This window comes from Solea solea, chromosome 16 (genome assembly GCF_958295425.1).
Source record: "Solea solea chromosome 16, fSolSol10.1, whole genome shotgun sequence".
NCBI lineage: Eukaryota > Metazoa > Chordata > Actinopteri > Pleuronectiformes > Soleidae > Solea > Solea solea.
In genome coordinates, this window is record NC_081149.1 from 24,871,182 (window position 1) to 24,881,952 (window position 10,771).

At 42.6% G+C, this 10,771-nt stretch overlaps 2 protein-coding genes and 1 long non-coding RNA gene across 3 annotated transcripts; 1 reads left to right on the forward strand and 2 right to left on the reverse strand.

Annotated features, from left to right (window-relative positions):
- The first annotated feature begins 675 nt into the window (after positions 1–675).
- On the forward strand, positions 676–4,780 carry eef2kmt (eukaryotic elongation factor 2 lysine methyltransferase). The gene is made up of 8 exons (XM_058654090.1): positions 676–851; positions 1,608–1,670; positions 1,755–1,835; positions 1,949–2,053; positions 2,562–2,695; positions 3,372–3,616; positions 4,151–4,288; positions 4,635–4,780. Exons 1-8 carry the CDS (start codon positions 780–782, stop codon positions 4,733–4,735), a joined length of 939 nt encoding a protein of 312 aa, XP_058510073.1. The 5' UTR covers positions 676–779; the 3' UTR covers positions 4,736–4,780.
- On the reverse strand, positions 2,359–3,475 carry LOC131475804 (uncharacterized). The gene is made up of 2 exons (XR_009242536.1): positions 3,353–3,475; positions 2,359–2,861 (listed from the first exon to the last, which is right to left on the reverse strand). It is a non-coding gene; the product is annotated as an uncharacterized LOC131475804 (long non-coding RNA).
- On the reverse strand, positions 4,750–10,551 carry alg1 (ALG1 chitobiosyldiphosphodolichol beta-mannosyltransferase). The gene is made up of 13 exons (XM_058654060.1): positions 10,245–10,551; positions 9,406–9,483; positions 9,206–9,309; positions 8,651–8,799; positions 8,396–8,485; positions 8,194–8,307; positions 7,923–8,041; positions 7,611–7,649; positions 7,448–7,507; positions 7,240–7,350; positions 6,523–6,637; positions 5,584–5,659; positions 4,750–5,020 (listed from the first exon to the last, which is right to left on the reverse strand). Exons 1-13 carry the CDS (start codon positions 10,534–10,536, stop codon positions 4,883–4,885), a joined length of 1,485 nt encoding a protein of 494 aa, XP_058510043.1. The 5' UTR covers positions 10,537–10,551; the 3' UTR covers positions 4,750–4,882.
- Positions 10,552–10,771: the final 220 nt, after the last annotated feature.

Below are 10,771 nucleotides of genomic sequence, written 5' to 3' on the forward strand. Positions count from 1 at the left end.
CTGAGGAAGATGCTCAGTGAAAATATGGATATGAACACCTGGAAATGCATGTTTTCCAGTGACAGTGGCATTTCTAAGAGTTATAATCTGAGTGTTACTCACCAGTAAATGCTCTCTGCTGCTGCTGTGTGTGGGTGTGAGGAGTTGGCCCAACTGTAAAGACATTTATCTGCTCCTGCGGTGACACAGCAAGAAAAGAGCGCCATGAAAACGCTAAAGGAGATACACAATCATTTTTAATATGTGTACTTTATTTAAATTAAAAAACACAAACAAATCTTAAACCTAAAATTAACAATTTAAAAAAAATCAAAAAGAAAAAAACAGAAATTCTATATATTGTCTTTTATAAATATATACATATATATGTGTGTGTACAGTATATATATATATATATATATACATATATAATGTATATTGTCATTATATGTCATTTCGGGTGATTGAGGTTTGTTTTTGTTCACACAACATTTTTTGGCATACTTTTCCACTGTTTTCTTTTCATATAAATGCATAGTTTATAAGTGTTTGTGGTATTTTGAAACCAGTTTAGCTTTAAATGAATTAAACTCTTTTAGTGCCTCAAGTCATAAATTATGATGTGATTTATTTCTCTTTAGATGAAGGAAATTGACTTTTGTCTTTTCTTCTTTCGTTAACACTCCAGTCCAGATGGTGGCAGTAACGCGTCAGACAGAGAAGAGGAATGCGGAAGTAAACAAACACGCTGGGGTCTGACGCGTGTCGCCTCGGGTTTTGGGAGCAGAGAGTTTTTAAAGATGGAGAAGATCGTGACAGAGTTCCAGCGATTCTTTTTCTCTATGACTCGTCTGTCTTCTTTTCCCTGGAGTGTGAGTTTATGTTTCTCACCGACAGAATGTAACGGAGATAGTGTTTTAGTCATTACTGGGCTTTTCGGCATAATTCGGCTCGGATCTCATACACTGGACACCCGGAATTCATATAAAAATATAAAATAAATAAATGTCAGTTTCCCAACAGACCTGCCATTCAGTTTGATTGTATGAGGTGCTGACAAAACAGATTTTAGCCATTAAACAAAAGACTACGACATCTTAAGAACATGTTCACGTCTTTATCTCACTGTGAAACTGAAGTTTGTAACACAGGAGTCGTTGATCCACTGCTGCCTCCATCACGAATGTCTCATTTTGTCACTACAGTGTTTGAAATGCTTTGTTCAGATTGACTTCAGTGACACAAAGTGACCACACGAGGCAGCAGAGGAGCAGCAGCTCCAGCTAAAATCACTGTTTTTCTCTATGGGGTTTGGTGTGGGAGAGTGAGTGGTTTACAAACTTCAGTTTACTGTCTAACAGTGAGATAAAGACGTGAACGTGTTCTTAAGACGTTGTAGACTTAAACTGACGTAGACTTTATCAGCACAGTCTTTCGTTAAGTGGCTAAAATGAGTTTTTCCTCCACGTTTTCACTGAGAGCGAACCTCAGCGTGTGCAGCTGGTATTCAGCAGCAGGGGGCGCACAGAGCACAGTGTGTCAATGCTTCCTGGGACCACTCTTTTAAAAGGTCCTCTGAGGAAAATGCGAAGTTTTCCGATGACTGAGGCTCAAATCTCTTCTCTCAGTTTCTAGAAGAAAATCTGCAAAGCAACAAATCGGCCGATTTAATTTCCGACATTTTGAAACAGGTACGGCTGCTGCACTCACCTCACCTGTCCTGCTGTGTTTGTCATGTAACAAACACTAACTTGTCCTTCATGTGTTCATTTTAGACGTGTCTTCACTCTCTGTGCAGGAAGTTTCCTCCATCAGTCCGATACAGGAGGCTGTTTCTGTCCGAGCTCGTCAGACGGGTTGGTTCTCTGCCCAGGAACAATATAAATAAATAAAGTTTAGACTTTGTAATAGATGACACAATGTTTCCTGACCAAGTTGTGTGTGTGTGTGTGTGTGTGTGTACGTACAGCAGGAGGCTGCAGGCTGTGAACCTCTGGACGAGCTGTACGACGCTCTGGCTGAGGTTCTGGGTTCTGAGGACGCAGCAGAGTTCTGCTACAAAAGTTATTTACTGGTACGAAACGTCCACCACTCAGTTTTCCTTCTCCTTTGTTTCTCAGCTGCTTGAATCACAGAGATGCATTTCACGTCTCCTTCATTCATGTTTCTTCACGTTCAAGGTATGAAAATGTTCAGTGTTTGTCTCAGTGTCATTTATTAGAAGGAGCAAAATAAAAAGCTCTTTAATTATATCAGAGAAAATTGAAAATGATGATGTTCTCAATTGTATTGTTTTTGTCCCCAAACCAAAGTGATTCAGTTTTTAATGATTTCATTGTTTTCTGGAGCAAAAAAAAAATCACATTTAAGAAACTGAAAAATGACAGAAACTGGTTTTAATTATTTAAACAGATCAACTGATTGATTTAAAGTAATTGGTGAATAATTTAGTAATCAATTAACATTGGATTAATGATTCTAGAACTATGATGAAGAAGAGAGTATCATCTGCATAGAGACGTATTCTAATGATTAAAGAACAAGCTGGAACTCTGTAAATCATGTTGGTTTGTGTCCTGCAGCCTGGAGGCGACGCGCTCAGTCTGCTGGAGAACGTCGCTCTGATCTCACAGGGAACCACTGGTCTGGTGACGTGGGAGAGCGCCCTCTACCTGGCTGAGTGGGCTCTGGATCATCCGCAGACATTCACCGACAGGTACCAGAGATGCAAACACAGAGTCATTCATCTGAACTCCTGTTCTCGACTCATTTGTCCGTCTTTCAGCAGGATTAGAAAACTACAGAAACTTTAAACGTGTCGAGAGCTCCAAAAATGTGCCGACTCTCCTGCAGTGCCCCCTGGTGCTCGGTAAAAAACATGGCTGCCAGCAGGGACATGAGGGATAAGATTTAGCAAATAACAGACTCACTGAATAAAATGCACATCAGTTTAAGTCTACAGTATCTAAAGAACATTATCACGTCTTTATCTCACTGTGAGACAGACTTTTCCAACAGGAAACTGAAGTTTGTAAACCACTCACTCTCCCACACCAAACCTCATCGAGAAAATGAGTGATTTTAGCTCGCGGGGACACAGGAGCTGCTGGTCCTCTGCTGCCTCGTGTGGTCACTTTGTGTCACTGAGGGAAGTCTGGGTGAAGGATTGTAAAAGCCGAATTGACAAAATAAGACATTTGAACTTAGTGATGGAGACAGCAGTGAATCAACCACTCCTGTGTGCTGTGATGTTAAAATCACTGATTTTCTCTGTGGGCTTTGGTGTGGGAGAGTGAGTGGTTATATAACGACGTGGACAGGTTTAAAGTTCATTATTGTAATTGTATTAAATAACAATTAAAGAGCACAGCACCTGCTCTTCCTGTGTGCAGGACGGTTCTGGAGCTGGGCAGCGGCGTGGGATTGACGGGTATCACCATCTGTCGCTCCTGCAGCCCGTCGAGGTTCGTCTTCAGCGACTGTCACCCGGGCGTCCTGCACAAGCTCCGGGCTAACGTGGAGCTGAACGGGCTGAGCGGAGCGACGACGCCCGCGGTCAGTGTGGAGCGGCTGGACTGGACGACGGCGACAGACGAGCGGTTACAAGAGATCGCCGCCGACGTCGTCATCGCCGCGGGTCAGAGGAAAATAATTATTGTGATTTCTTTATTTGGACACGTGACTCAGCTCACTCTCCCACACCAAAGCCCATAGAGAAAACCAGTGATTGTAGCTTGCGAGGACAAAGGAGCTGTTGGTCCTCTGCTGCCTCGTGTGGTCACTTTGTGTCACTGAGATATGCCTAAATTAAATATTTTAAAAGCCAAAGTGACATGAAAAGACATTTGAACTTAGTGATGGAGGCAGCAGTGGATCAACAACTCCTGTGTGCTGTGATGTTACAATCACTGATTTTCACTGGATAATTTGGTTCGCTCACGATGCTCAACTTGGTGTTTAGCTACAGTGTTACTGCAAAGATGCAACTGACGGTATAAGTAGCAGCTTATGTATGCTGTCAGACTCCAAGCGAGACACGTCCCCTAAAAGTATTTTTTATGCTTTAGAGGTTTGGGAAATATTTGACGGACCAAAAACCAAATGACACTAAAATCGTGCCGTTTAACTTCGTACGGTGAACCAACCTCACAGATGTTTCCTTGTGTTCCAGATGTGGTGTACGACCCCGACGTCGTCGTAAGCCTGGTGACACTGCTGTGCGATGTCCTGAGGGGATTGAGTCCCGAGGTTCTCATCTGCTCCACCGTCAGAAACCAGGAAACGTACGACGGCTTTAAGACACAGCTGAGTAAGAAAAACACCAAAAACACACGGATACTTACATAAATGCGTATATATATATATATATATATATATATATATATATATATATATATACACGTAGATATATACATACATATATACATACACATATATATACACATATAAACTCCATACATAGTTTAGGTATAATTGCAGTGTACACACATAGATATACATACAGTTCAGTGTTGTCGCCCCCTGTTGGCCATTTAGGACTCATCACATTTACTGCAGCCAGCCACCAGGGGGAGCTGTCATTCCCACCTTCTCATATGTTTCTGTTTGAAAAGCAGCTGAGCTCATTGACCTGTGACCTGTGTTTGTTTGGACAGGAAATGCAGGAATTTCCCATCACGTGATCACGGGAGGCGTCAGTCACGTGTTTCCTTACAACCGAGCATCAAAGATAGAAATGATTCGACTGCACCGATGACACGACGCCACCACTGTCGCACAATAAATGTTTTATTTACACACGTACGTCACGTCCAAGTCTCTTTTATACAAAACATAATCCATCGTCATGGATAACATGATCTGGATCAGACCGTCTCAGTTCGTGGACCTTCGCATCGTTTGTTTATCTGGAAGTGGCGGTGATGAGAGGCAGGACGTTCTGGTCCCAGTTGTCATCCCAGCAGCGCCCCCTGCTGGTGCGGAGGTTCCTCCTGAACAAACCCAGTCGTCCTGTTGAAGCGGGAAACTCCGACAGCAGAGACTGAGAAACACACAAACACCAAGACAGAGGGACATCAGTGGCTCAAAGAGGGAGTTCAAGGGAGATTTTTCTTTTATGGGAGTGCTGACACAGTCGCACCCTGCCTGGGCTGTGAGCGCCCCCTGCTGGCCTAATCGTGTGAGACTTGGCTGGCACACAAGTAAAAAGACAAACAAAACAATCGAGTTTAAGTCTACAGTATCATCAGAACATGTTCACGTCTTTATCTCACTGTGAGACTGTTGTCTCACTGCTGCCTCCATCACTAAGTTCAAATGTCTTATTTTGTCACTTGGGCTTTTAAAATCCTTTGTACAGATTGACCTCAGTGACACAAAGTGACCACACGAGGCAGCAGAGGACCAGCAGCTGCTGTGTCCCCGCCAGCTAAAAACATTTTCTCTATGGACTTTGATGTGGGAGAGTGAGTGGTTTATAAACTTCAGTTTCCTGTTGGAAAAGTCTGTCTAACAGTGAGATAAAGTAACAAACAAGGCAACAATCTCATTTAAGTGGATATTTGATGTCAGGTTTGTATTTTATGGACCGTTTGGACGTCTCACCTTGAGCTGCTCAGCGAGCTCCTGAGAGTCTGCGAAGATCAGGCCGTTCTCCTCGTGCTTGACCAGCTCATGTAAACTGACAACAGAACACTGACGTTAGCTCAGCACAGGTTCACACAAGACTTGTTATTCTACTCTATGAATATGAATGAAGAGCAGATTATTATCGATGAATCTTTCGATTATTTTCTCGAAGAATCGTTTGGTCCATAAAATATCGGAAAACCTTAAAAAATGTTGATCGGTGTTCGTCAAACCTGGAAATTATGATGTTCTCAAATGTCTTGTTTTGTCCACAAACCAAAATGATTAACTTTTAATGATTTATTTGTTCTCCAGAGCAAAAAATTAAGAAAATACTCACATTTTAAGAAGCTTAAACAATTGGAAATCTTGTTTTAATTATGAAAAAAGCTTTGAACCGATTAATCGATCATCAAAATAGTTGTCGATTCATTTAGTAAATGATTAATAATCGATTAATTGTTTCAGCTCTAGACTGAGATGAAGTATTTAGCCAAGTGGTGCAGTCATGAGCAACAACTGAACCAAAGCAACAGTAAAAAATGTAATCATTGTGGCTGGAATAACATAACAACATGTATTCTATTGTTATGTTTATGTGTGTGTTTTATATAAGAGGTAGTAAAAAAGTCAGTGGCTCTTATTTTGAAAGCCATGTTGAAAGGAAGTGGTGCTATGTGAGATTGAAGACTGAGTCTCTGTTACACACTAACAAAACAAAAAATGTGTATTTTATATAATAAGAAAAACTACTGACTGATAAGAATAACCAATAAAACGAGCGAGAACATAAAATATGTTTTTATATTGTAAGAACAAGTGCTAAAACCAAAGGGAGAACAAATGTGGTAACAATGACAGTAACATCACTGCCATGTGTGTGTGCGCGAGTGCTGACACAAAATGGCCGCTCACCAGTGGAAGTGGACGGCACAGACAGGCAGACAGCAGCCGAACATGTCCACCACCTTCATGGGCAGGTCCAGGCCGCTGGACGACTTGTGGAGACAAACGCCCAGATCTGCTGCCCCTGGTGGACGAAACACGACACAACATTCTATTATTTGACCTCATCTGACCCTCGACTCAGACTTTTTAAATTCAAAGCTTCTCTTTACACCAACTCTGACGTTCACGAACGAGTCGAGTCTTCTTAACGGCGCCGCTAAATAAACCGTTTGTTTTATATGAACATTGTCCGCGGCTCGTTGGGTAGTTGGGTGCACCAGCGCTAAAACAACACTGAGGAAACGTAGCCTGCTTATTTTTTATTGTGCCACAGTTTTTAGGCGATTGTTAAAGCCTAAATATTGATGTCACCAACAAATCATGGGGATATGGCGCCACCTTATGGATGATTTACAATGAAAACACAAGCCAAATTAAAAAAGAATCAATATTTCAGAATAACTTCCACTAATAAAGTACATATTGATCATTCTGATCCAAATATTACCTCATAATTACAACCAGTGATTATTTTCCTGATGAAAATTTGTTTTTACGTCCATTTGGCTTCTAAACCAGCCAAGTCTTTTTTACGGTGTATCATAACGTTCTCTGAAAATGAGTAATAAGAATTCTCTTTGGAGCACTAACCCTTAATGCTGCGACAGAATGAGTTTATGTTACCTAATAAAAGAGGATAATCCTCCGGCTCCAGCCAAGGAGTGCAGATCTTCACGTGCTGGAAATGCAGAGCGTCGATCAGCTTCCTGTAGTGTTCCTTCTGAGGACCTTTACCTACACACACACACACACACACACACACACACACACACAAATAAATTAGTAAACACACAAACCACAGCGAGCTTGAGGCAGCAGAGCAGCGTCATACCTGTGATGACACAAACCAACGACGGCAGAGAAGCTCCTCCACTGACCAAACCTTCGTAATCTGAAATAAAGAAAGAGACGGACAGACAGACACAGTGTGACATGTTTTAAGCTCCGCCCACAAACACAAAAACAACAACAGTGGTTTTAAAACGCCGCCATACCTTCGAGAGCACTCAGCAGAATGGAGAAGTCCTCATCCTCTGTGGAGACAAAGTCAATATCTATCAATCAATCAATCAATCAATCAATCAACCAATCAATCTAAAGTCATGTTTTGGCTCATGTGAATTTCTCAACTTTACGCCTAAAAGTCCGTCCTTATCCATCAACCCAGGACGACTGGGTTTGCCTGTACACATTGTCGCCACATTGACATCACTACTAAAACATGTCAAATTTCTAAACAAATAAAAATACAAACATGAATAAGATCGAAAGTGTTTGAGTTTGAATACTAAGCGTGATCCACTCACCGGTCCAGCTGGTGCTGCTGAGCAGCAGCGCCGGTCGCTCCGCCCTCAACGTCACCGAGTCATCAGTGAGGTCACGCACAGAGAAGATTGTCTTCTCCGCCTCCGCATCATCGTCACACCTGTAAAACAAGTCAGCCATCAGTATAATCATAAAAAACAGTACATCCTTTAAAGAAACTGTCATAATACAAATAGATTTTCTTTCCTCCTGGCTGAACTTTTACTGTGCATGTAGAACACGACTGAGGAAAAGGATAATACAGACTCTCACCCTCTGTGCTGGAACTGAGGGTAAATGTGGGCGAGTCTCATGAAGAGCTCGTGCTGCAGCTTCACCGGAGTCTCTCTGAAGATGGAGGCCGGTCTGTCGTACACCGTCGTCGCCCTGCAGAGGTTCAACTGTCAGTCTATATTTCTGCTGTATATAAATAAAGTTTGATTTGATTGCGTCAGGATGACAAAACAAGTCGTACTTGATGCCCCAGTTTCTCTGCAGGTCGTCCTTCATGGCGGTGGTGACACACAGGTGGTGAGCAGCCAGAGGACCAAAGAAGTGCTCGTACCTGCAAGGAGACAAGAATAACACAACACTGTCAGGAATATTAACACATCACACACTCAGGGACCATAACGTACAAAACAAACCCAGGTTTATATTTAAATAAAATTATAAACCACCACAGACATTGCTGCCTCGTGTGGTTGAGTTCAGTCACTGCAGTACTAACCACTTGGCCAGCCGGACCACTGGGTGTCTCCAGCCGTGACTCAGGGCCATGATGGTGTAGCCGTAGTTGTGCCAGTCGATGATGAATCTGCTGCCGCGCAGGACGCACACGAACCAGGCCACTGCGATACTGGGCAGACCAGGAGGATTCTGGGATACAAACATCATCACTGAGGAACCCCACATTGGCTTTTTAATGTTAATGATCATCACTTACTAATTCATCGTAGTCAAGTGAAAAGTCATCAACAATAATAATAATAATAAAATCTAAAACAAATCTTAAGATTGTGTTCACGTCCTTATCTCAACTGAAGTTTGTAGTTTAGTAACTTAGTGATGGAGGTTTTCTCTTTGAGGTTTGGTGTGGGAGAGTGAGCGACTGCCACCAATAGCTCGATATTCTGAGCACCGTATATGATCGAGCTTCTGGGAGAAACTTTTACAGCTCTCCACAAAGACTTCAGCCAATCAGGAGTCAGATTTCCGCAGACAGAACCATCTGTCCATCCGTACAAACATGGTGTTCATTACAGTTCTACAGCTTTGAACAAACCTGCAGCAGAACATGAGACTGGAGCTCCATCCTCAGCAGCACAGACAGAAGCTGCAGACACTGGACCGTCACCTTGGTCACATACGTGAGCAGCTTTGGTCCCACTGGTGGAAAGATCCACAGCAACACAAAGACAGCGCTTTGTAGAAAAACGACAGAAACTCCCGCAGGAAATGTGCGACACAAACAGCTGCACTCACCTCCAACACTTTTCACCTCTGTTATGGGGACAATCCTGATTCTTTCCTCTCTCAGCACGTCCTGGTGAGGTTTGGAGTCTGACATAAACAAGTTAATTCATAAATGACTGTGAACATGTCTTCCTGATGAGGGATTAGTGTCATTACACAAGTGTATTATATTCACCAAACAGCAATTAAAACTGGATTAAACTAATCAAGCAGAACTTTACATTTGTGTAATATAATAATTATAATTATATAGCGCGTGAGTTGCTAAAAGATCCAGTGTATGTTTGTTTACGTGTAGAATTGCTTTTAAATAAATGTCATTTGAGTTTCACAGCCTTTGGTTAAAGCTGCGTTCTATTTACTTCAGAGGTCAGAGGTCAGAACTGGGAGTGTGACCGTGTTCCTGGAAGTAGGAGAAAAAAAACATGGATGCTAACATGTCGTTAAGTATCCTTAGAAATGCTCTCTGCTCACACAACAGCATAAAAACATGTCTACAATAAATAATAATAATCTGTGGCATGGTTACTGTGTTATAAGTTAACTCTAATGTATGTTTAATGTATGTTACTGCTACTGGATGCTTGATAAAAGTAAATAAATAAGTGTCTGTCTGTCTAACTGTAAAAGACTTTTGTACAAAGGGCCTTGCTTCAGGAGGTCGCCATGGAATGGTAAAACTGCCAAAGCATTTGCTTTTGTATCCAAACTGAAAGAATGCCGGTGTTTCTGGTCTGTGAAGGCCACCGTAGTTGACGGACACACTTGGGAAAGACAGTCTGCAGTCCCACCAGTAGATTGAATTGCGTGTTCTGAACATGAAATAAGCGGCGGACACTCTGACTCACCGACAAACCCGACGAAGGTCACATTAAATCCGTGTTTACTGAGGGACAGCGCGTGATACTGCATCCGCGGACTGCGGCCGACGTCCCCGAGCACCAGCACACACACCCGCCGCTCTGTCCCGCTGTCCCGCCGCCGCAAACAGCGCAGCCACAGCGTCAACAGCAGCGGCAGCAGCGCGGTTACCAGCGTGACACACACGAGTGGCGCAGACACGCCTGAAAACAGCGCAGCAAGCGACGCAATCAGCGCAAGAACAGTCACAAGCGCCGCGCCGCTGACGGGCGACGCCATGTTTGTTTACTTCAAAATGACGTGGCTCAGTGGAGTGGGCGGGGCTTCAGATTTAAAGGGACCGCAGACGCATTTTCATAAAATACATCAAATTTACTCTGTGAGGATTTTGTACTTTGTCTGAAATATGTTTTATTTGACTTTGCAAAGTACAAGAAAGAACATGAAAATGCACTTTTTCATGTGCGACCCCACTTTACTTTTACTTTTAAATTCCATATACACAAATGTAAAG

Bases quoted from the DNA above. Each gene is read 5' to 3' on its own strand.
- eef2kmt (XM_058654090.1), top strand. From the start codon at position 780: ATGGAGAAGATCGTGACAGAGTTCCAGCGATTCTTTTTCTCTATGACT. The intron at 3,617-4,150 runs GTCAGAGGAAAA...CTTGTGTTCCAG, and splicing joins CGACGTCGTCATCGCCGCGG to ATGTGGTGTACGACCCCGAC. The intron at 4,289-4,634 runs GTAAGAAAAACA...TTGTTTGGACAG, and splicing joins CGGCTTTAAGACACAGCTGA to GAAATGCAGGAATTTCCCAT.
- alg1 (XM_058654060.1), bottom strand. From the start codon at position 10,536: ATGGCGTCGCCCGTCAGCGGCGCGGCGCTTGTGACTGTTCTTGCGCTG. The intron at 9,310-9,405 runs GTGAGTGCAGCT...TCTTTCCACCAG, and splicing joins AGAGGTGAAAAGTGTTGGAG to TGGGACCAAAGCTGCTCACG. The intron at 6,638-7,239 runs GTAACATAAACT...TTCGTCCACCAG, and splicing joins GGATTATCCTCTTTTATTAG to GGGCAGCAGATCTGGGCGTT.